At 37.1% G+C, this 20,572-nt stretch overlaps 2 protein-coding genes and 1 long non-coding RNA gene across 6 annotated transcripts in view; 2 read left to right on the top strand and 1 right to left on the bottom strand.

Annotated features, from left to right (window-relative positions):
• The window catches only part of LOC105786627 (disease resistance protein SUMM2), a 58,739-nt gene that overhangs the window by 14,778 nt on the left and 23,389 nt on the right, over positions 1–20,572 (bottom strand). The window contains exon 1 of one of the 4 annotated variants that reach the window (XM_052629148.1): positions 19,156–20,287. The exons of 2 other annotated variants lie outside the window; for them this stretch is intronic. In XM_052629148.1, coding sequence (XP_052485108.1) covers positions 19,156–20,115 — 960 coding nt within the window. In that variant the 5' untranslated portion in view covers positions 20,116–20,287. Of the gene's footprint in view, positions 1–1,249; positions 2,354–19,155; positions 20,288–20,572 lie in introns of those variants that run through there. One more of the 4 variants, XM_052629142.1, reaches the window with a different exon arrangement.
• The window catches only part of LOC105774112 (uncharacterized), a 42,341-nt gene that overhangs the window by 18,683 nt on the left and 3,086 nt on the right, over positions 1–20,572 (top strand). The gene's annotated exons all lie outside the window — the stretch shown is intronic.
• On the top strand, positions 43–20,281 carry LOC128040433 (uncharacterized). Its single transcript, XR_008195041.1, has 2 exons — positions 43–1,170; positions 19,077–20,281. It is a non-coding gene; the product is annotated as an uncharacterized LOC128040433 (long non-coding RNA).

Raw genomic sequence — 20,572 nt, 5'->3', positions numbered from 1 at the left:
CATCCCTCATTTGTTTGCAATAGGTTAGGCCTACATATCGAAGGCTATGGAAGTATCTTGCACCTTCAACTATGTTGCTTTCGATCTTCACTTCTTTCAGATCCATACAATTCGTACATTTTATAGAATATAGGTTCGGCAGATTTGCTAAAGCCAAAATATTCAGTGACCTTGAATCTCTGAAATCTAGAAGGCTTACATGTTCAATGGCACAGCTAAAGAACTTGTTGAACCTCGAAGCTTTTTCCAACTCCGAAGCGCTTCTAAAAGTAAGAGTCAACACATTCAAATATTTTAAATGCTCTATTTCCTCCAAAAGCAATGACCATCCATAGCCACATCTCATCATTTTCAGTACTTGCAACTTAGAGAAACCGGATATAAGTTGTTGTGGGATCATTTCTAGATCGCGTGTCCACTCTAGATTCAAATATTTCAGCTTTTCCAGGGCCTTCAATTCCACCGGCAACTTTCTTATTTTTGTGAATGACAGGTTGAGATGTTCTAGTGAAACCGACTTTGCAATTCCTATCGGCAATTCTTCCAAATTCGTATTGTCGGACAAGTCTAGAACCCTTAGCATCGGCATAGAATTAAAGAAATCATCCATGATTACCTTCAAATCATTGCTCCTAAGAAACAAAGTTTGGAGATTGGGACATTCCAATATCTCAGTTAGATTTTCAATTTGATTATCCATCAGTGACATTCTTGTTATCTTTTCCCACTTTTCAGCTTCCGGTAGTTCCTTTAACTGAACACCTGATTTTACCAAAAATTTCTCCTTCTCAAATGCACCAACAATCCACAAAGCCATGTCGCGAACCACATCGTGCATCCTTACACGATCACCTATAACGAAACGTCCCTGGTTTCTGGCAGTGCTTAAATCGGTATGCTCGTCCATAAATCCTTCCCTGATCCAACAATGTATTAGTTCATCCATTTGGATGGGATAATCTTCTGGATATAAAGAACAATACAAGAAACAAGATTTGACTCTTTCACTCGTTAAACTGTCATAACTGAATTTTAACTTGGGATACATCTCTTTCCCTACCCCTCGGAACACAGAAGCCGCTGAATGCCTTAAAACTTCAATAGGATATTCCCATTCTGGAGGGGTCTTCTTGGATGCCATGGCTCGCCCAATTGTAATGAGAGCGAGAGGTAGTCCTGCACACTCTTCAACCACCGCTTTAGCTAACTTGCGAATATCTGGAAGCATTTGAGGGGTTTCTGACCCAACCTTCTCCTCGAACAGCTTCAAAGCTTTTCCTGGTGGTAAACATTCCACTTTGATATTATTAGCCATGTTCGGTTGCATTTGACAGCACACGTCATGACTACGAGATGTGAAAATGACTTTAGAGCCATTTTGTTGTGTTGGAAGAGGTACCTCGGCTCCTGTGAGGTCAAACCGTTCCCATATATCATCCAACAACAATGCAAACTTTTTTTCTACATAATACGTTGAAGATATCTCCAGCTTTCTCATCACGGCTCTTAGATTCCCAACCTTCATTGAAAAGCCTATTCTTTTGGCAATCTGATCCTGGACTTTTTCAATTGGCCGATCTTGAGAAGCAACTGCCCAAATTACACGGTAATCATGGGTAGTATCATGGAATTTGTTATTGATTTGGTTTAGGAGGGTTGTCTTGCCAACCCCTCCTAAGCCATATATGCCAATAACTCCCACTTGTTCCTTTTGAAGACTGCTCCAAACCTGATTGACATAGGACTCTAAACCCACAGTTGGCTCAGAAGGTCGTTTAGTTGCGGAAGGAAGTGGTGGCTTGCAGGCCACATCACTGAAATCTCCATTCTCCTTCAGGTGTTTCACCTCTTGCAGTATTGTGGCGATTTGCTTCCCGAACGTGTGGGTGGACCTAGGATGCCTGGAACAACAACCTCCCGTACATAACTTTTCAACTTGCTGAGGACTTTCCCGACTCAGTTGATCAGCATTGGCTATCACATGATCAGCCCTCTGAAGCCAACCTTCAACTTGGTTTAGCCGCTTATGCTGCTGCTCATCTTCAGCAATTCTGACCCTGCTCATCAGATCACCCCAGAGCTCCTTCAGTTTTGCTACTTCAGCTTGTAAAGCATGGAGGTTATCTTCGAGGTTGCATGTATAACTTGCCTGTCCAGCAGCACAATCCCAGCAACGGGTAATGATGGTGTCGAGTGAAAGTGAGATTGAGAAGATATTACCCATACCTGGTTTTGATTTTAGAAGAGTGAGTTCAACAATTTCAGGAAATAGAAGCAAGGAATAGATCAAAGATGCTTATGGAGTTATACGAGAGAGTAAGAATATTTTGGTAAACAAGAACAGAGAAAGAAAATTGGCAGGTAAACAGAGACAAAGTGTTGGAAGTTGGCATGTATTTTAATAGTGAAAATGATGATAATTTCAGAGTAAAGTGTGTAAAACCATAATTATTGACACAATGGGTCCATTGTAAGGCATTTTCGGTGTGCAGTGAAAATAATTTAATTTATTATGTAAATATAATTAATTAAATTAGTTTAATGTTTTAACTAAAGAATTATATATAATTCTCATATTTGAAAGTCAAATTGATGGCTCTTTCAAAATCCTTATATAAAGAATTATTCTTTATTTTGATATTTTAATTAATTTTAAATTTCTTTCATATATTTTATTTTAATTAATTTAAATTTTAGTTCCTTACTAAATCTTGCAAAATTAAAAATTAATTTCAATTATTCTTTTTGAAATTGTCTAAAATTTTACAGAAATGTTTACTAAGGGTTTAAAATATATTACAACTTGTTAATTAAAATGTATAAAATTTAAAAATATTAACAATAATAATAATTAAAATTATTTATATTTATAAATATGTTTGCAATAAAATATTTTTCCAAAACTGTTTTAAATTAAAAAAACTATACAAACAAGTATTTAAAATAATAAAAAATAATTATATATTGTATTAAATTTAAGTAGTTTTATCTTTTATTTAATTAAAAAGATTTGTTTCTAAATTTTAAAGTTAATATTTATTGGAAGGCTTAATATATTATTCGGTACTCAAATTTGACAATTTTTTCTAATGTGGTACTTGTATTTTAGAAAAGTTATATATTTTGGTACCCAAAAATTATAGTGTTAATTTTTAATATTTAATTCAAGTTTTATAGTTGATTTAATGAAAATTAAATACTAATATTATAAAATTTAAATTTTTATGATTTTGTTAATAGATTAAATTTTAGTAACAAAACCATACGTGTATTTTACTGGTAATAATGGTGCGTTCTTCTCCATCTTTTCCAAAACCTTATGGAAAGAAAAATGGGTGAACCATGCCACAGGATAATATTGCTTATCATAGGCAATTACTCTTCCTTGACTATTTGAAACTGTCTGGAAAATAGTGCTTCACCATTGGCAATTATCTGCATAAAGATGGTGACTCATATTGCTTAAAACATATATGAGATAGAACTGAGAAGGAGATTGAAAACTAAGGCCAATTTAGGGTCTTTCCAAAAACTACCTCCCTAATCAGCAATTCACTATCGAAGTTCAATATATCAAAACATTTAGTTGCCAAATGTGAATTAACAAACATATAAAGCAACCAAAAACATTCACTTACCTTGCATCAATGATTTCAAGCATTGCAGCCAAATGCCAATGGAAGAAATAAAATTTTGTTTCAGAGGTGAACAAAATAAGACAAAAGGACCATTTCCATAATTTACCCTTTCGTTTTTATATAAAGTCTAGAAAGTAAATGCACAGAGTAGGATTCAAACCTCAAATATCATAAACTCTACTCTCTCAATTTTATCATCCCAACCCAAAATATCTAGTTTATATTACATAGAGGAACAAGACATTGGATACGACAACAAAATCACATGTAATCTAGGGACACGCAAGATAAAACTTACTATGAACTATGTTATGATACTATGATACAACAAGCGCTTTAACCCTTTCCAGCCTTAATTTCTAGCATTTTGTGAAAACAGAGGTTTGAAAGAGGTAAGAAAAGCAATTGGACTGGATTCATCTTCCATTCTACATCTTTCCACCACTTCTTCTCTCCTTTAATGACAATCTTCCGTCCCTTGGCACTATTGAACTTTAGTGGGAGCTTCTTCAACATTGGCCATTTTTCATTTATAATTTCCTTTCGTTGTTGAAAGGGCAGCAGAGCATCCCGATATATTGTCTTCATTTTGGGCAGATAATGTTGATCCAAAATTTTGAGCTTAGAAAAGAAGTTTGAATTCTCCTTCAATTCTGCAACTTCATTATGTTTTTCCCAACTGATAATTTCTTCTAAACCTAGGCATTGCCATATAGATAGTTCTTCCAAATGTTGAGCAAAAGTTACCCAACTCATATCCCTCAGATTATGGCTTGATGAAGTTGGTTCAGCATGCAGCAAACACTCGACAACATGCAAGCCATGAAGACCAAGCTGTGCAGGAGCTGCTGCAACAAGCTGTTTTTACTCATTTTGTAATTTTTAGTTAATGAAATGTATGTTAGTTCATTTCTAACTAAGTTAGTCCTATGATTGATGTAATTAGCTAGAGTGTGAGCTGTAAACACATCTTTGTTCAAGCTTACAAGTTTAAATTTCAAGTTTCCATGTAATTAGTGGAGGTAGGTAATGTTTAGGTAATTACTTGCTGATTTTAACAAGCTTTGTGCTTGATTTATGTACTGGCATTATGCCATTGTTTTGAATATGAATGAAATCAGTTTGTTCATCAATATACTCTCCAATTTCCTTAGCTTATTTTTATTCTTTCTTTAGCTCGAAATTGTTTGTTTGCTCAGCAAGTCTCGAGGCTTGCTTAACAAGATACTTGCTGAGTCTGGTTGGTTCTGTTGTTGCACCAACAATTGGTATCTAGAGCCTATTTCTTAAGGGATCTGTTATACAAATCCATGGCTTCATCAAGCTTTTCACCAGCTGCACCTCAAGTCTTCAATGGTGAAGGCTATCACATATGGGTGGTCAAAATGAAGACCTACCTGCAGGCTTACGATCTGTGGGAGGTGGTCAACTCAGATGTTGAACCAGAGCCACTTAGAGGTAATCCAACAGTGGCTCAGATCGGGCAGCATGCTGATGAGAGGACCAAGAGGCACAAAGCCATGTCTTGCATCCAGAACTCAGTGTTAGATGTGATTTTCACAAGGATTATGGCCTGTGAATCACCAAAACAGGCCTGGGACAAGTTGCAAGAAGAGTTTCAAGGGACAGAGAGGACAAGGAAGCAACAGTTGCTGAACTTGAGAAGAGATTTCAAGAATTTAAAGATGAAGGAAGAAGAAACTGTCAAGCAATATTCTGACAGGATTATGGCTGTGGTTAACAGCATCAGGCTTCTTGGAGAGCAGTTTAATGAAGCTAGGATAGTGGAGAAGGTTATAGCAACTCTGCCTGAGAGGTATGAGGAAAAAATCTCATCTCTCGAGGACTCAAGGGATCTGTCCACCATTTCCCTGACTGAGTTGATCAATGCTCTATATGCTCAAGAGCAGAGGAGAGCAAGCAGACTGGAAGAGCATCAAGAATGTGCCTTTTAAGCAATGACAAATACTGTCTACAAAGGCAAGAAAGCCTAGAGAGACAAGCCAAAGAATGATGCTGCAAGGAGAGAAGGTCAGACTTACAAGCACTGCAGAAGGGCTGGTCATCCAGAAGAAAAATGCTGGTTCAATCCAGATGCTGTATGTCAGCATTGTAAGAAGAAAGGTCGTGTTGAGAGAGTCTGCAAGAGCAAGACCAAATCAAGGCAGAATCAGTTTCAACAATTGAAAGCTGAGGCTCGAGTAGCTAAGGAAGACTGTGACCAAGAGGAGCAAGTCTTTGCTGTGTCATGCTCAGCTACTCAAGAAAAGCTCTCATCTGGTTGGCTTCTAGATAGTGGATGTACCAACCACATGACACCTGATGCTGCTATCTTCAAGTCCTTAGACAGAAGCTGTAGAACCAAAGTCAAGATAGGTAATGGTCATCTTATCCAAGCTGAAGGCAAGGGTGATGTGCTGATATGCACTCCCTCAGGTGCCAAAGTAATCTCAAATGTGCTCTTGGTGCCTGAAATTGACAGAAACCTGCTCAGCATAGATCAGCTGCTGGAGAAAGGTTATTCTGTTGTGTTCAAAGACCACCAGTGCCAAATTAGTGATCCAAGTGGATCCAAACTGATGGCAGTCCCTATGGCTGATAAGAGCTTTGTGGTTGACTGGACAAAGAAGTCAGACATTGCCTACACAGCCACATCAGATGAATCCAAGTTGTGGCATCAAAGGCTGGGAAATGCCAACTTCAGATCGATGGCCCGAATGGTCAGCGATGACCTGGCTGAAAACTTCATCAACTCAGTGGACCATGATGATGTGTGTGAGGTGTGTCAGCTAGGAAAGCAGGCCAGACTGCCATTTCCCTCGAATCAAGCCTGGAGAGCTTCTGAAAAACTCCAACTGGTGTACACTGATGTGTGTGGCCCTATGAAGACTGAGTCATTAAGTGGAAACAGGTATTTCATACTGTTCATTGATGATTTATCGAGATATTGCTGGATTTACTTCTTAAAACAGAAATCAGAGGTGGCCTTAGTGTTTTGGAAGTTCAAGACTGCTTCTGAGACTGAAACAGGCTGCAAGCTGAAGACCATAAGGTCTGATAATGGGACTGAGTACACTTCAGCTCAGTTCCAAGCCTTCTGTGATAAGGTAGGCATCAAACATCAGCTTACCAACACTTATACACCTCAACAGAATGGTGTAAGTGAAAGGAAGAATAGGAGCTTGGTGGATATTGCCAGGTGTTTGATGATTCAGAAGAATATGCCTAAAGCACTATGGGCAGAAGTAGTTAACACTGCAACATACATTCAAAATAGACTTCCAACCAAGGCTTTGGATCAGAAGACTCCATTCGAGGCCTGGTTTGGCTTCAAGCCATCACTGGCTCATCTGAAAGTCTTTGGATGCATCTGTTATGCACATGTACCTGCTGTTAAAAGGGACAAATTGTCTGAAAGGGCTCGACCTGGTGTTCTGGTGGGCTACAGCACTGTTAAGAAGGGCTATAGGATTTTGGATCCTTCAACAAACAAAGTGTCAGTAAGCAGGGATGTGGTATTCAATGAAAGGTCATGTTGGAACTAGGAAAGGCATGAACCTGAAGAAGTTTCTGAAGAACTTGCAGCAGACCAAGCTGAGCCAGAACAAAATGTTCCTGAAATAGACATTGATGATGAACTAGTCAGAGGAACAAGATCATTGACTGAGATTTATGAAAGGGCTCATGTAGCCATAGCTGAACCAAGCAACTTTGAAGAGGCTGAAGCTCAGCAAGGGTGGAAGCAGGAAATGGCTGAGGAGATCAGCATGATTGAGAAGAACCAGACCTGGGAATTGGTTGAAAGGCCAGTCAAAAGGAAGGTGATTGGGGTGAAATGGGTGTACAAAGCCAAGCAGAATGCTGATGGAACCTTGAACAAACTGAAAGCAAGGTTGGTTGTCAAGGGTTCACCAGAGGTATGGCTGGACTACACGGAGACCTTTGCACCAAGGCGAGCTCGACACCATCGATCTTGATTGCCTTAGAAGATCAAATCGAATGGAAAATCCATCAACTCGATGTGAAATTAGCCTTTCTGAATGGTTTCTTAGATGAAGACATCTATGTTGAACAACCACAAGGGTTTGAAATAGCTGGCAGAGAGCATATGGTCTACAAATTGAAGAAGGCCTTATATGGCTTAAAACATGCTCCAAGGGCCTGGTACAGCAGAATTGATGGCTACTTGACTGATCTGGGATTCGATCGAAGCAAGAGTGAGCCAACACTGTATGTCAAGAAGCAAGGGACACAAACACAACTCATTGTATCCCTATATGTTGATGACCTGCTGGTGACAGGAGGAGATCGAACAGTGCTGGTTGATTTCAAGACCAAGATGCAGGAAGTGTTTGAAATGTCTGATCTTGGGGAGATGTCCTATTTTCTTGGAATGGAGGTGACTCAAGCACAGAATGAGATATTTCTAAGTCAGAGGAGCTTTGCCACAAAGATTCTGACCAAGTTCTCCATGCAAAACAGCAAGGCAACTAAAACACCTATTGTTGTTGGAGAAAAACTATCGAGCCAAGGTGATTTTGAGAAGGTATGTGAAACTACCTACAGGAGTCTAGTTGGTTGTTTGCTATACTTGACTGCCACTAGACCAGACATAATGTATGCTGTAGGATTGCTATCAAGGTTCTTGCATTGTTGCAATGAGAAGCATATACAAGCTGCTAAGAGAGTGCTCAGATATGTCAAAGAGACTTTGGACTGTGGTCTAAGGTACAACAAGGAAGGAAATCTGAAGCTGGTTGGCTATACTGATAGTGACTGGGCTGGCTCGATAGATGACATGAAAAGCACCTCAGGGTATGCTTTCAACCTTGGTTCAGCCATGTTCTGTTGGAGCTCGAAGAAGCAAAGCCTGGTGGCTCAATCTACTGCTGAAGCAGAGTATGTAGCAGCAGTAAGTGCTGTCAACCAAGCCATTTGGCTAAGGAAAATTTTGGCTGATTTGAATGTGCATCAAATGGAAGCAATAGAGATCTTCTGTGATAACCAATCTGCTGTTACAATTGCTAAAAATCCAGTGTTCCATGGAAGAACAAAGCATTTCAGCATAAAGTTGCATGTTGTTCGAGAAATGGAGCAAGCTCAGGAAGTGAACCTGATCCACTGTAATTCAGAGGATCAACTTGCAGACATTTTGACTAAAGCTCTCAATGTCACAAGGTTCGAATGTCTAAGAAGGAAGCTAGGTGTTTGCACCATGCAAACCAAGGAGGAGTGATGAAGTTGGTTCAAGATGCAAAGAAACACTCGACAACATGCAGCCATGAAGACCAAGTCATGCGAGAACCGCAACAACAAGTCGTTTTTACTCATTTTGTAATTTTAGTTAATGAAATGTATGTTAGTTCATTTCTAACTAAGTTAGTCCTATGATTGATGTAATTAGCTAGAGTGTGAGTGTAAACACATCTTTGTTCAAGCTTACAAGTTTAAATTTCAAGTTTCCATGTAATTAGTGGAGGTAGGTAATGTTTAGGTAATTACTTGCTGATTTTAACAAGCTTTGTGCTTGATTTATGTACTGGCATTATGCCATTGTTTTGAATATGAATGAAATCAGTTTGTTCATCAATATACTCTCCAATTTCCTTAGCTTATTTTTCTTCTTTCTTTAGCTTGAAATTGTTTGTTTGCTCAGCAAGTCTCGAGGCTTGCTCGACAAGATACTTGCTGAGTCTGCTTGGTTCTGTTGTTGCACCAACATGGCTGCTAAAAAAGGATAGAAATCCAAGGCTATGGAAGCATCCTGCACTTGCAATCCATGTAGTATCGATCTTCACCTCTTCTAGATCCATACAACTCGAAAGTCGTGAAGTATATAGATATAAGCATATTTACTAAAGTCAAAATATTCAACGACCTTAAGCCTATGAAATTGTTGGAGTTTATCAACAATAAAAGACTGAGAACAGAGAAGAAAAATGAGAAGCTAAAAACAAGAAGCTGAAAACATTTTTCATCATCAATTTCTGAAGGAACTGTTGCCTTTAAGTTACAAGCATTACCGAATACATAACGACTCCCACTAACAACATTGAAACTTACAAAACATTACTTGTACACTTAAACACGCTGACTTATCAGCCAAATCAGTACCTAAGCATAAAACATATCAGCTAACTAGCCTTTATACATCATTACAACTGAGCTACACTAGTTTACCATGCAATTCTGGAATACTTGCATGTAACAATGCTTCAGCTGCATGGTTGTGCATCAAGAGTTCTTGCTGCTGCATGGCTGGTCCATAATATTCAACACTCTTCCTTGGCTTCAATGCAGTAGACACCGTTATTGCTCCTCAAGCTCTCGAACCAAGTAGTCCCAAAGGGCTTAGTTAAAATGTCAGCAAACTTATTACAATATTTATGTCCTTTGCAGTCATCTGGTTGGCAACCTTGGAAGCCGGTGTGTAGATTCAAAATGCAAAGGAAGTAGGTTGAGCATTGTATGACAAAAATAGATGTAAAAAATGAGACATTTCAGTATGGTATAATATGATCAAATCATAAGTAATTGCTGATCCTAATTGTGGAGTTAAAGTTTTGTTCAAATGGATTTCAGGGAGAGTTGTCATTAGTACTGTTTGAATACCAGGGGTCAAAATTAAATTATAATTTTTTACGATAGTAGGAGTGCAATTTCACAATTTTAATAGTCTATATCTTTATATATTTTAATAGTTAATTTTTGTTTAAATTTATTGGTATTTGTAAATAATTAATACATATATATTTGATCATAATTTCATTTTAATTTATGATCAAATATATATGTATTTATTCATTTATTTAGGCTTTTGTGTTTATTCATTTATTTTATTATAATTTAGGCTCTAAATTTCATTTTAATTCCAATTTAATCCTTTGTTTGCTTAATTTCAAACTTTTATTCTTTTATATGCACATTGTTCTTGCTTTATTTTATATATTTATTTTTACATTCATTCATTCATTTATTTATTTTTATCCTTGTATTCACTTATTATTCTTCCATTTTTATTTTCTTTCATTAGTTATTCATTTTATTTATGCCATTATTATTGATATTTTGTTATCTATTATTATTTCATTATTATTTATCACCCTTTTTTCATACCTTTGAAATTAGATTATTATTTTTACTTGTACATATATATTTTTTATTTCATTTATTTATATATTTTATTCCAAATTGTACCTTTAAATTTCATTTATATTTTAATTTGGTTCTTTATTTTCAATACTTCTATAAACTATTTTCTCTTACATTATTTATGTATTTATTTTATTTATTTCTTTGTTTTTAAGTTAGTATTGTCCTTTTATGTGCATACTTTGTTATTATTACCATTGTTATTATTTATTTCATTTATCTTTGATTGTTCATATTATTGTTAAAATAGTGTATATTATGTGATGCTCAGAAATTGTTTTTATTAGTATATGTCATTTACATGACATTTCATCTACATTATCGTTCTGTTTTCTACATCATCTTTTTATCTCATTTCGTTAAAATCACGTCAAAAATTCGCGTTTAAATGTATTTTTCAATAATAAGTCGTTTTATGTTATATCCCGAATAAGAAAAATACATTGTTTTAAATATTACATTTGATACTATTTAAAACAGGTTTTCAAAATAGGCAATGCTCCGTATTTGGAGATTCGAGAAGTTGTACCCTAATTTACGGGATTTCGATTTTCTCGTTGGTCCTAAATAATCGAACATCCTTTAAATTTTCAAATACATGAGATTCGATCAAATAATAAAGTAAAAGGAAAACTTATTTTCGGGAATTTAATGTGTCGTATCCTAACTCACGGGGTACGACCTATTAATTACTTCGAGAAAAGAGGTCCTTTTACATGTTTTCATTATTTCAAGAGATTTTATGAAAAATGCATAATACAAAAAAGGATCGTATTTTAAATTTCTTTTTGAATTTTCGACTTTCGATGCTAAGACATTAATGAATCAACTAGGTACCAATTTTGGGCATTACGAGGGTGCTAATCCTTCCTCGTATGTGACCAACTCTCAAACCTATTTTTTGGATTTTCGTAGACTAACAACATCGTTTTAAAAAATCAAATCTCTTATTAAAATGATCAAATTATGAGGTGATCCGATCACAGCTCATAAAAAGCAAAGGATTGGTGGCGACTCCCGTTTTTTCGTTTTCATTTTCAAAATAAAAGTCTACCCTTTAAAAAAAATGGTTTCGACAGTATACATTTAAGTTTCCCCAATTCTTTTTTTTTTAAAATATGTTTAAATTTTTAATATCCTAATTTAATCATATAACCAATTATCTTTGCAGAAACATCATAAAAAAATTTATATGTTAAATTTTTGTAGTAGCATTCTATAATCATAAAAGTTTTAAAATGTTAGTAATTTGTATTAATGAATTTTAATGTATAAATATTGAAATATTGTAGCATTTATCAATATTTAGTATCTAATCTTACATGATATTATGCTTATGATAACATGTATTTTGAATGAAAGTCAATTCTATTTAAACTTATTTTTCCCTTTTAAAATTACAAATTTATAATTAACACATTTATAGTATACTTTCCTATAAGAAAAATTATCTTATTTTAAATATATAGAATAGGAAAAATTTTAATTTTACTATAATTACCAAAATTTTAGTTATAGAATTAAAAGAAAATGATGTGATGTGTTGAGAGTTATACTTCAAATTATCATTCATTAACATCATATATTCTCAAATTCAACTATTTTATTTTATATACAGGAAAACCTCATAGTGTAAATCAAAATATCAAACTACATGTAATTCAGGGATAAGCAAAATAGAAGTTACAGTGAGATATGCTATGATACAACAATGGCTTTAAGCTTTAATTAATACCTAGCATTTCGTAGATTATCGAGGTTTGAAAGTAGAGAGAAAAGCAATTTGAGTGGATTCATCCTCCCATTCTACATCTTTCCACCATCCCTCCTCTCCTTCAATGATGAGCCTCTGTCCTTTTGCACTATTGGAGTTTAGTGGGAGCTTCTTTAACATTGGGCATCCTCTAATGGATACTTCCTTCAGCTGTGGGAAAGGCAGAGCATGGTGGTATATAGTCTTTAGTTTGGGCAGATCTTCTAGAAGCAAACGCTCGAGCTTAGAAAATAAGTTTAAATTTCCTTTTAGCTCAGTGACTTCACCAAGTTTTTCTTCACTGATGATTTCTTCTAAACTGTTGAGCATTGGCCTGCAATGCAACAAACTTCCAGCAGCAGTAGACCAGCTTTAGAATCGAATAGTAGCTACTTGTTTCATTTTGTTTATTTTGATTTTTTTTTAAAGCAATCAAGTTGACATGTAACTTGATTTCTAGAGTTAGTAAGATATGAAAATGATGGATGTAATAGCTGATTTATTTTCAGCTTTTGACTTGTATTATTTTAGTTGGCAACTTGCCAAATTTGGTGGGAGTAGTTACGTTTAGGTAACTGACTTGCTTTTGTAACTCATATATATTTTGAAATGGAAATGAAAGCAATATATGGGACTTTTCTCATTCGGTTACTTGTCGCTTCTCTTTGGATTTTCAGTTTGTTCTTTTGTTTTGTTTTGTCGCTAATGAGCTTTAGTCTTGGTGTTTAAATTTTGCTTAGTTCTTCTTGTTTTTTCTAACAAATGGTAATCGAGCCTCTTGTCTTTGAGGACCTCTATTGTTTAAGTTTTTTGTTTCAAAATAAACTCAAAAATCGTGTTTGTCAAACTAGTTTCAAGAACATGAGCTTTGCACCTCCTCCACCACCGCTTTTCTTTGGAGAAAACTACCACATTTGGGTAGTTAAAATGAAAACTTACCTCCAAGCACTTGATCATGGAGTGCGAGTTGAAAATGACATCGAACCACCACCATTGAGAGCAAATCCAACCATTGCTCAGATCAGGCAACATGGTGAGGAGCGAGCCAAGAAGCATAAAGCCATGGCCTGCCTGCAGAATGGAGTGTCTGATGTGATTTTTACTCGCATCATGGCTTGTGACTCACCCAAACAAGCATGGGATAGGCTGAAAGAGGAGTTCATGGGATCGGACAAGACAAGGCAGCAACAAGTAATTAATCTTAGAAGGGAGTTTGAAAATTTGAAGATGAAGGAGTCAGAAACTATCAAGCAATATTCTGATAGGATTATGGCTACTGTCAATAATATTAGACTCTTTGGAGAAGATTTCAGTGACAGTAGGGTTGTTGAGAAGGTTATTACCACCTTACCTGAAAGGTTTGAGTCAAAAATCTCCTCATTGGAGGACTCGAGAGATCTCACAACCATTTCTTTGTCTGAGTTGGTTAACTCACTCTATGCACTTGAGCAGAGAAGAGCAAGTAGGCAGGAGGAGAGTCCTGAAGGTGCCTTTCAAGCAAAGGTCAGAGAAGGCTCCAGCTCAAGTCAGAAAGCTAAGAAGCCTTGGTTTGAAAAGAGGGAAAGATCAAAGAAAGATACCGGTAGAAGGAGGTTTCCACCATGCGTTCACTGCAAGAAGACTAATCATTTGGAGAAGTATTGCTGGACCAGACCAGACATACAGTGCAAAAGCTGTAAGAAGTATGGCCATCATGAGAAAATCTGTAGAAGTCATGAGAAGGCACAAGCACAGCCAGTACAAGCCAAGTCTGCCGAGGATGTCCAAGCTCAGGAGGAGCATGTATTTACAGCTTCATGTTTTGCAGCTAACAGCAAGAGCAGTTGGCTTGTGGATAGTGGCTGCTCACATCACATGGCATCAGATGAGAGCCTTTTCAAGAACCTTGACAGGAGCTATGTCTCGAAGGTCAGGATAGGCAATGGCAACTTGATTGAAGCAAAAGGCAGAGGTGATGTGGTGATTCACACTGGTTCAGGTAACAAAATCATTTCTGATGTGCTCTATGTGCCAGAAATAGACCAAAATTTACTCAGTGTAGGCCAGCTAGTCAAGAAAGGCTTTTCACTAGTTTTCAAGAATGATTCTTGTGTTATAAGTGATGCTCATGGTAGGGAGATTGTCTCAGCACCTATGGGAGACAAATGTTTTATGCTGGATGTGAGTCAGCTTGAGAAAAGTGCCTATACAAGCTCAGTTGACAATATTGATCTTTGGCACAAGAGGTTTGGCCATGTTAACCTCAAATCACTTGATTTGCTGCACAAAATGAACATGAAAGAGGACATGGTGAAGGTTAGTGCAAGTGAAGGTGTTTGTGAGGTGTGTCAGCTTGGCAAACAAGCCAGGTTGCCCTTTTCAGCTAACCAAGCATGGAGGGCTCGAGAAAGACTTGAGTTGGTGCACTCAGATGTCTGTGGACCAATGAAGACCCCTTCACTGAATGGCAGTAAGTATTTTTACTGTTTATTGATGATCTGACCAGATTTTGCTGGGTTTATTTCATGAAACAGAAGTCAGAAGTGTTTGAAGTTTTTGGAAAGTTCAAGGCATTGGCAGAAAATCAAACAGGCTGCAGGATTAAGGCTTTGAGGATAGACAATGGTTCTGAATACTTGTCTGAAAGATTTCAGAAGCTATGTGAGCAGGCTGGGATTCATCATCAGTTAACCACAGTGTACACTCCTCAGCAAAATGGAGTGTGTGAGAGGAAGAACAGAACAGTGATGAACATGACCAGGTGTTTGTTGTTTCAAAGCAAGCTTCTAAGCATTTTTTGGGCTGAAGGTGTCAACACCTCAGTGTACCTGCTCAATAGGCTGCCAACACATGCTGTGAATGATAAAACTCCTTTTGAAGCATGGTATGATCTTAAACCAACTGTTTCCCATTTAATAGTATTTGGTTGCATGTGTTTTGTACTTGTCCCTGCAGAAAGAAGAACCAAGCTCGAGAAGAGGTCAGTTCCTGGTATATTTGTTGGCTACAGTAGCTGCAAGAAGGGCTACAGAGTATTTGATCCCTCAACCAAGAAGATTTTGGTAAGCAGGGATGTCAAATTCGATGAAGGAAGGTTTTGGAGTCTAGATGGCTCTAACACAAGTCAGTTTGAAGAAGAGCATATTGACAGCAATCTGGAATTGGCAGAAAATGAAGTCAGTAATGCCAATGTAGATGATGCTCCTGTGAGAGGGACCAGGTCTATTGCTGATATCTACCAAAGATGCAATGTGGCCATTGTTGAGCCTTCAAGCTATGAAGAAGCTACACGAAGCAAGAGTTGGAAGAAGGCTATGGAGGCTGAAATCGACATGATCCATAAGAATGACACTTAGGATCTGGTAGACAGACCTGATCAGAAGAAGGTCATAGGTGTCAAGTGGGTTTTCAGGACCAAATTCAATGCTGATGGCTCTTTGAACAAACACAAGGCAAGACTTGTGGTGAAAGGGTACAATCAACAGTTTGGCATTGATTTTGAGGAGACATTTACTCCAGTAGCAAGGCTGGACACCATAAAGCTCCTGTTTGCTTTGGCTGCACAAAAACCATAAAGCTCCTGTTTGCTTTGGCTGCACAAAAACAGTGGAAGGTCCATCAACTTGATGTCAAGTCAGCTTTCCTGAATGGCTTCCTTAAAGAGGAAATTTATGTTGAACAGCCTGATGGATTTAAAGTCCAAGGAAAGGAAGACAAGGTTTACAAGCTGAAGAAGGCACTCTATGGACTAAAACAGGCTCCTCGAGCCTGGTATGACAGGATAGATGCTTACCTGTCTAGGCTCAATTTCGAGAAAAGTTTGAGTGAGCCAACTTTGTTTATAAAGAAGTCCAAAGATGAGACTTTGCTGATTGTCTCAATATATGTGGATGATCTATTAGTGACTGGATGTAGGGTCGATTTGATTCAGGAGTTCAAGAAGAATATGCAAGACATGTTTGACATGACAGACTTGGGAATCATGACTTACTTCCTTGGTATGGAAGTAGACCAGTCTGATCAAGGCATTTTTATCAGCCAGCATGCATTTGCCTTGAAAATTCTCACTAGGTTTCATATGGAAAACTGTAAACCAGTGAGCACACCATTAGCTGTGGGAGAGAAACTAAGCAGCTTTGGAAATGAAGAAAAGGTAGATGAAAAGGAGTATAGAAGCTTGATTGGTTGTTTTCTTTACTTGACAGCAACCAGACCTGATCTTATGCATTCAGTAAGTCTATTGTCTAGATTCATGCACAGCTGCAATACAACTCATTTGAAAGCAGCAAAGAGAATACTCAGGTATGTCAAAGGTACTTTAAAGTTTGGTGTAATGTTCAAGAAAGGAAGTGAGCTGAAATTAACTGGCTACTCAGATAGTGACTGGGGTGGATCAGTTGATGATATGAGAAGTACTTCAGGCTACTTCTTTACACTTGGTTCGGGAGTTTTCAGTTGGAGTTCAAAGAAGCAACAAACTGTTGCTCAGTCTACTGCTGAAGCCGAATACATAGCAGCAGCTGCAGCAGTGAATCAAGCCATTTGGCTTAGGAAGTTGCTATGTGATTTGAATGAAGAACAGCTTGAGCCAACTGAAATTATGGTGGATAACCAGTCAGCAGTTGCCATCTCCAAAAATCCTGTTTTTCATGGCAAAACCAAACATTTTAAGCTCAAGTTTTACTTTGTTCGAGAAGTTGTTCAATCCAAAGAAGTGTGTCTAACACATTGCAGCTCACAAGATCAATTGGCTGACATTTTGACAAAGCCTCTTGGCACAATCAGGTTTGAATTTCTAAGGGATTCAATCGGTGTTTGTTGCCTACAGTCCAAGGAGGAGTGTTGAGCATTGGCCTGCAATGCAACAAACTTCCAGCAGCAGCAGACCAGCTTTAGAATCGAATAGGAGCTGCTTGTTTCATTTTGTTTATTTTGATTTTTTAAAGCAATCAAGTTGACATGTAACTTGATTTCTAGAGTTAGTAAGATATGAAAATGATGGATGTAATAGCTGATTTATTTTCAGCTTTTGACTTGTATTATTTTAGTTGGCAACTTGCCAAATTTGGTGGGAGTAGTTACGTTTAGGTAACTGACTTGCTTTTGTAACTCATATATATTTTGAAATGGAAATGAAAGCAATATATGGGACTTTTCTCATTCAGTTACTTGCTGCTTCTCTTTGGATTTTCAGTTTGTTCTTTTTGTTTTGTTTTGCTGCTAATGAGCTTTAGTCTTGGCTGTTTAAATTTTGCTTAGTTGCTGCTGTTTTTTCTAACATAAACCATTGCATTCATATATCCATAGTACTTCCAAATGTGGAGCAAAAGTTACCCAACTCACATCCCTCAAATGAATGCATTCGACTACGCTTACAGATCGAAGGCTATGGAAGCATCCTGCACCTTCAATTATGTTACGTTCGATCTTCACTTCCTCTAGATCCATACAATTCCAGAGAATTAAAGTACATAGATGCTGCAGTTTTGCTAAAGCCATAATATTCAATGATCTTGAATCTCTGAAATCTAGAAGTTCTACACATTCAATGGCACAGCTAAAGAACTTGTTGAACCTCGAAGCTTTTTCCAACTCCGAAGCGCTTTTAAAAGTAAGAGTCAACACATTCAAATATTTTAAATGCTCCATTTCCTCTAAAACCAATATACATCCATAGCCACATCCCTCCATTTTCAGTACTTGCAACTTGGAGAAACTGGATATCAATTGTTGTGGGATCATTTTTAGATCCTCTGTCCAGTTCAGATTCAAATATTTCAGCTTTGCTAGGGCCTTCAATTCGACTGGCAACTTTTTAATTCCTGTCCCTGACAAATTGAGATGTTCTAGTGAAACCAACTTTGCAATTCCTACTGGCAATTCTTCCAAATTCCTATTACTAGACAAGTCCAGAACCCTTAGCATCGGCATGAAATTAAAGAAATCATCCATGATTACCTTCAAATCATTCCTGCCAAGAAACAAAGTTTGGAGATTGGGACATTCCAATATCTCAGTTAGATTTTCAATTTGATTCTCCATCAGCGACATTCTTGTTACCTCTTCCCACTTTTTAGCTTTCGGTTGTTCCTTTAACTGAACACCTGATTTTACAAAAAACCTCTCGTTCTCAGATTCACCAGCAATCCACAAAGCCATGTCGCGAATCACATCGTGCATCTTTACCCTATCATTATATTGTCCTTTCTCCAATAAGCATGCGTCAATAAGAGAACCTATAATGAAATGTCCCTGGTTTCTGGCATTGCTCAAATTGGTATGCTCGTCCAAAAGTCCTTCCCCGATCCAACAATCTACTAGTTCGTCTTTTTGGATGAGATCATCTTCTGGATATAAAGAACAATACAAGAAACAAGATCTGAACCTTTCATCAGGTAAACAGTCATAACTGAATTTTAACTTGGGATACATCTCTTTCCCTACCCCTGGCAACACAGAGGCTGCTGATTGCCTTAAAACTTCTGTAGCATATTCCCATTCTCGAGGGGTCTTCTTGGATGCCATGGCTCGTCCAATTGTAATGAGAGCGAGAGGTAGCCCTGCACACTCTTCAACCACCGCTTCAGCTAACTTGCAAATATCTGGATGCATTCGAAGGGTTTCTGATCCAACCTTCTCCTCGAACAGTTTGAAAGCTTCTCCTGGTGGTAAACATTCCACTCTGATATTATTATCCATGTTCGGTTGCATTTGACAGCACACGTCAAGACGACGAGTTGTGAAAATGACTCTAGAGCCATTTCCTTGTGTTGGAAGAGGCACCCCAGCTCTTGTGAGATCAAACCATTCCCATATATCATCCAACAACAATGCAAACTTCTTTCTACATAATACGTTGAAGATATCTTCAGCTTTCTCATCACGGCTCTTAGATTCCCAACCTTCATTGGGAAGGCCTATTCTTTTGGCAATCTGATTCTGGACTTTTTCAATTGGCCGATCTTGAGATGCAACTGCCCAAATGACATGGTAATCATGGGTAGTATCATGGAACTTGTTATTGATTTGGTTTAGAAGGGTTGTCTTGCCAACCCCTCCTAAGCCATATATGCCAATAATTCCCACTTGTTCCTTTTGAAGACAGCTCCAAACCTGATTTACATAGGACTCTAAACACACAGTTGGATCAGAAGGTCGTTTATTTGCGGAAGGAATTGGTGGCTTGCAGGCCACATCACTGAAATCTCCATTCTCCTTCAGGCCTTTCACCTCTTGGAGTATTGTGGCGATTTGCTTCCCGAACTTGTGGGTGGACCTGGGATGCCTGGAACAACAACCTCCCATACATAACTTTTCAACATACTGAGGACTTTGGACAGTCAGTTTATCAGCATCGGTTATCACACGATCAGCCCTCTGAAGCCAAAGATCAACTTGGGGTAGCCTCTTAAGTTGCTTCTCATCTTCAGCGACCCTGACCCTGCTCATCAGATCCCTCCTGGTCGCCTTCAAATCTTCCACTTCAGTTTTTAAAGCAGGGAGGTTTTCTTCAAGTTTGCATAGAAAAGCAGAATCCCAGCAACGGGTAATGATGGTATCGAGTGAAAGTGAGATTGAGAAGATATTACCCATACCTGTTTTTGATTTTAGAAGAGTGAGCTGAACAATTTCTGGAAATAGAAGCAAGGAATAAATCAAAGATGCTTATAGAGCTATATGAAAGATTGAGAATATTTTGGTAAACAAAAACAAAGAGAGAAAATTCGCAGGTAAAGAAAGACAAACCGTTGGAAGTTCACATGTATTTTGGTACCAAAAATAATTAAAATATAAAATAATCAAAGATGTTTAAAATTTTACATAAATATTTACAAAGTGTTTAAATTATGCTAAAAATATATTACAATTTGTTAATTAAAATGTATATAAATTTAAAACTATACAAAATTAAAATTAAGTTACTATGTTTTTAAAAATTAAATTAAATTACATTTATAAATATTTTTCCATAACTGTTTTAAATTAAAAAACTATATATACAAGTATTTAAAATACTAAAATAATTATATATTGTATTAAATTTAAGTGG

This window comes from Gossypium raimondii, chromosome 1, assembly GCF_025698545.1.
Source record: "Gossypium raimondii isolate GPD5lz chromosome 1, ASM2569854v1, whole genome shotgun sequence".
NCBI classification, from domain to species: Eukaryota; Viridiplantae; Streptophyta; class Magnoliopsida; order Malvales; family Malvaceae; genus Gossypium; species Gossypium raimondii.
This window is presented reverse-complemented; position numbering and strand designations above follow the sequence as displayed.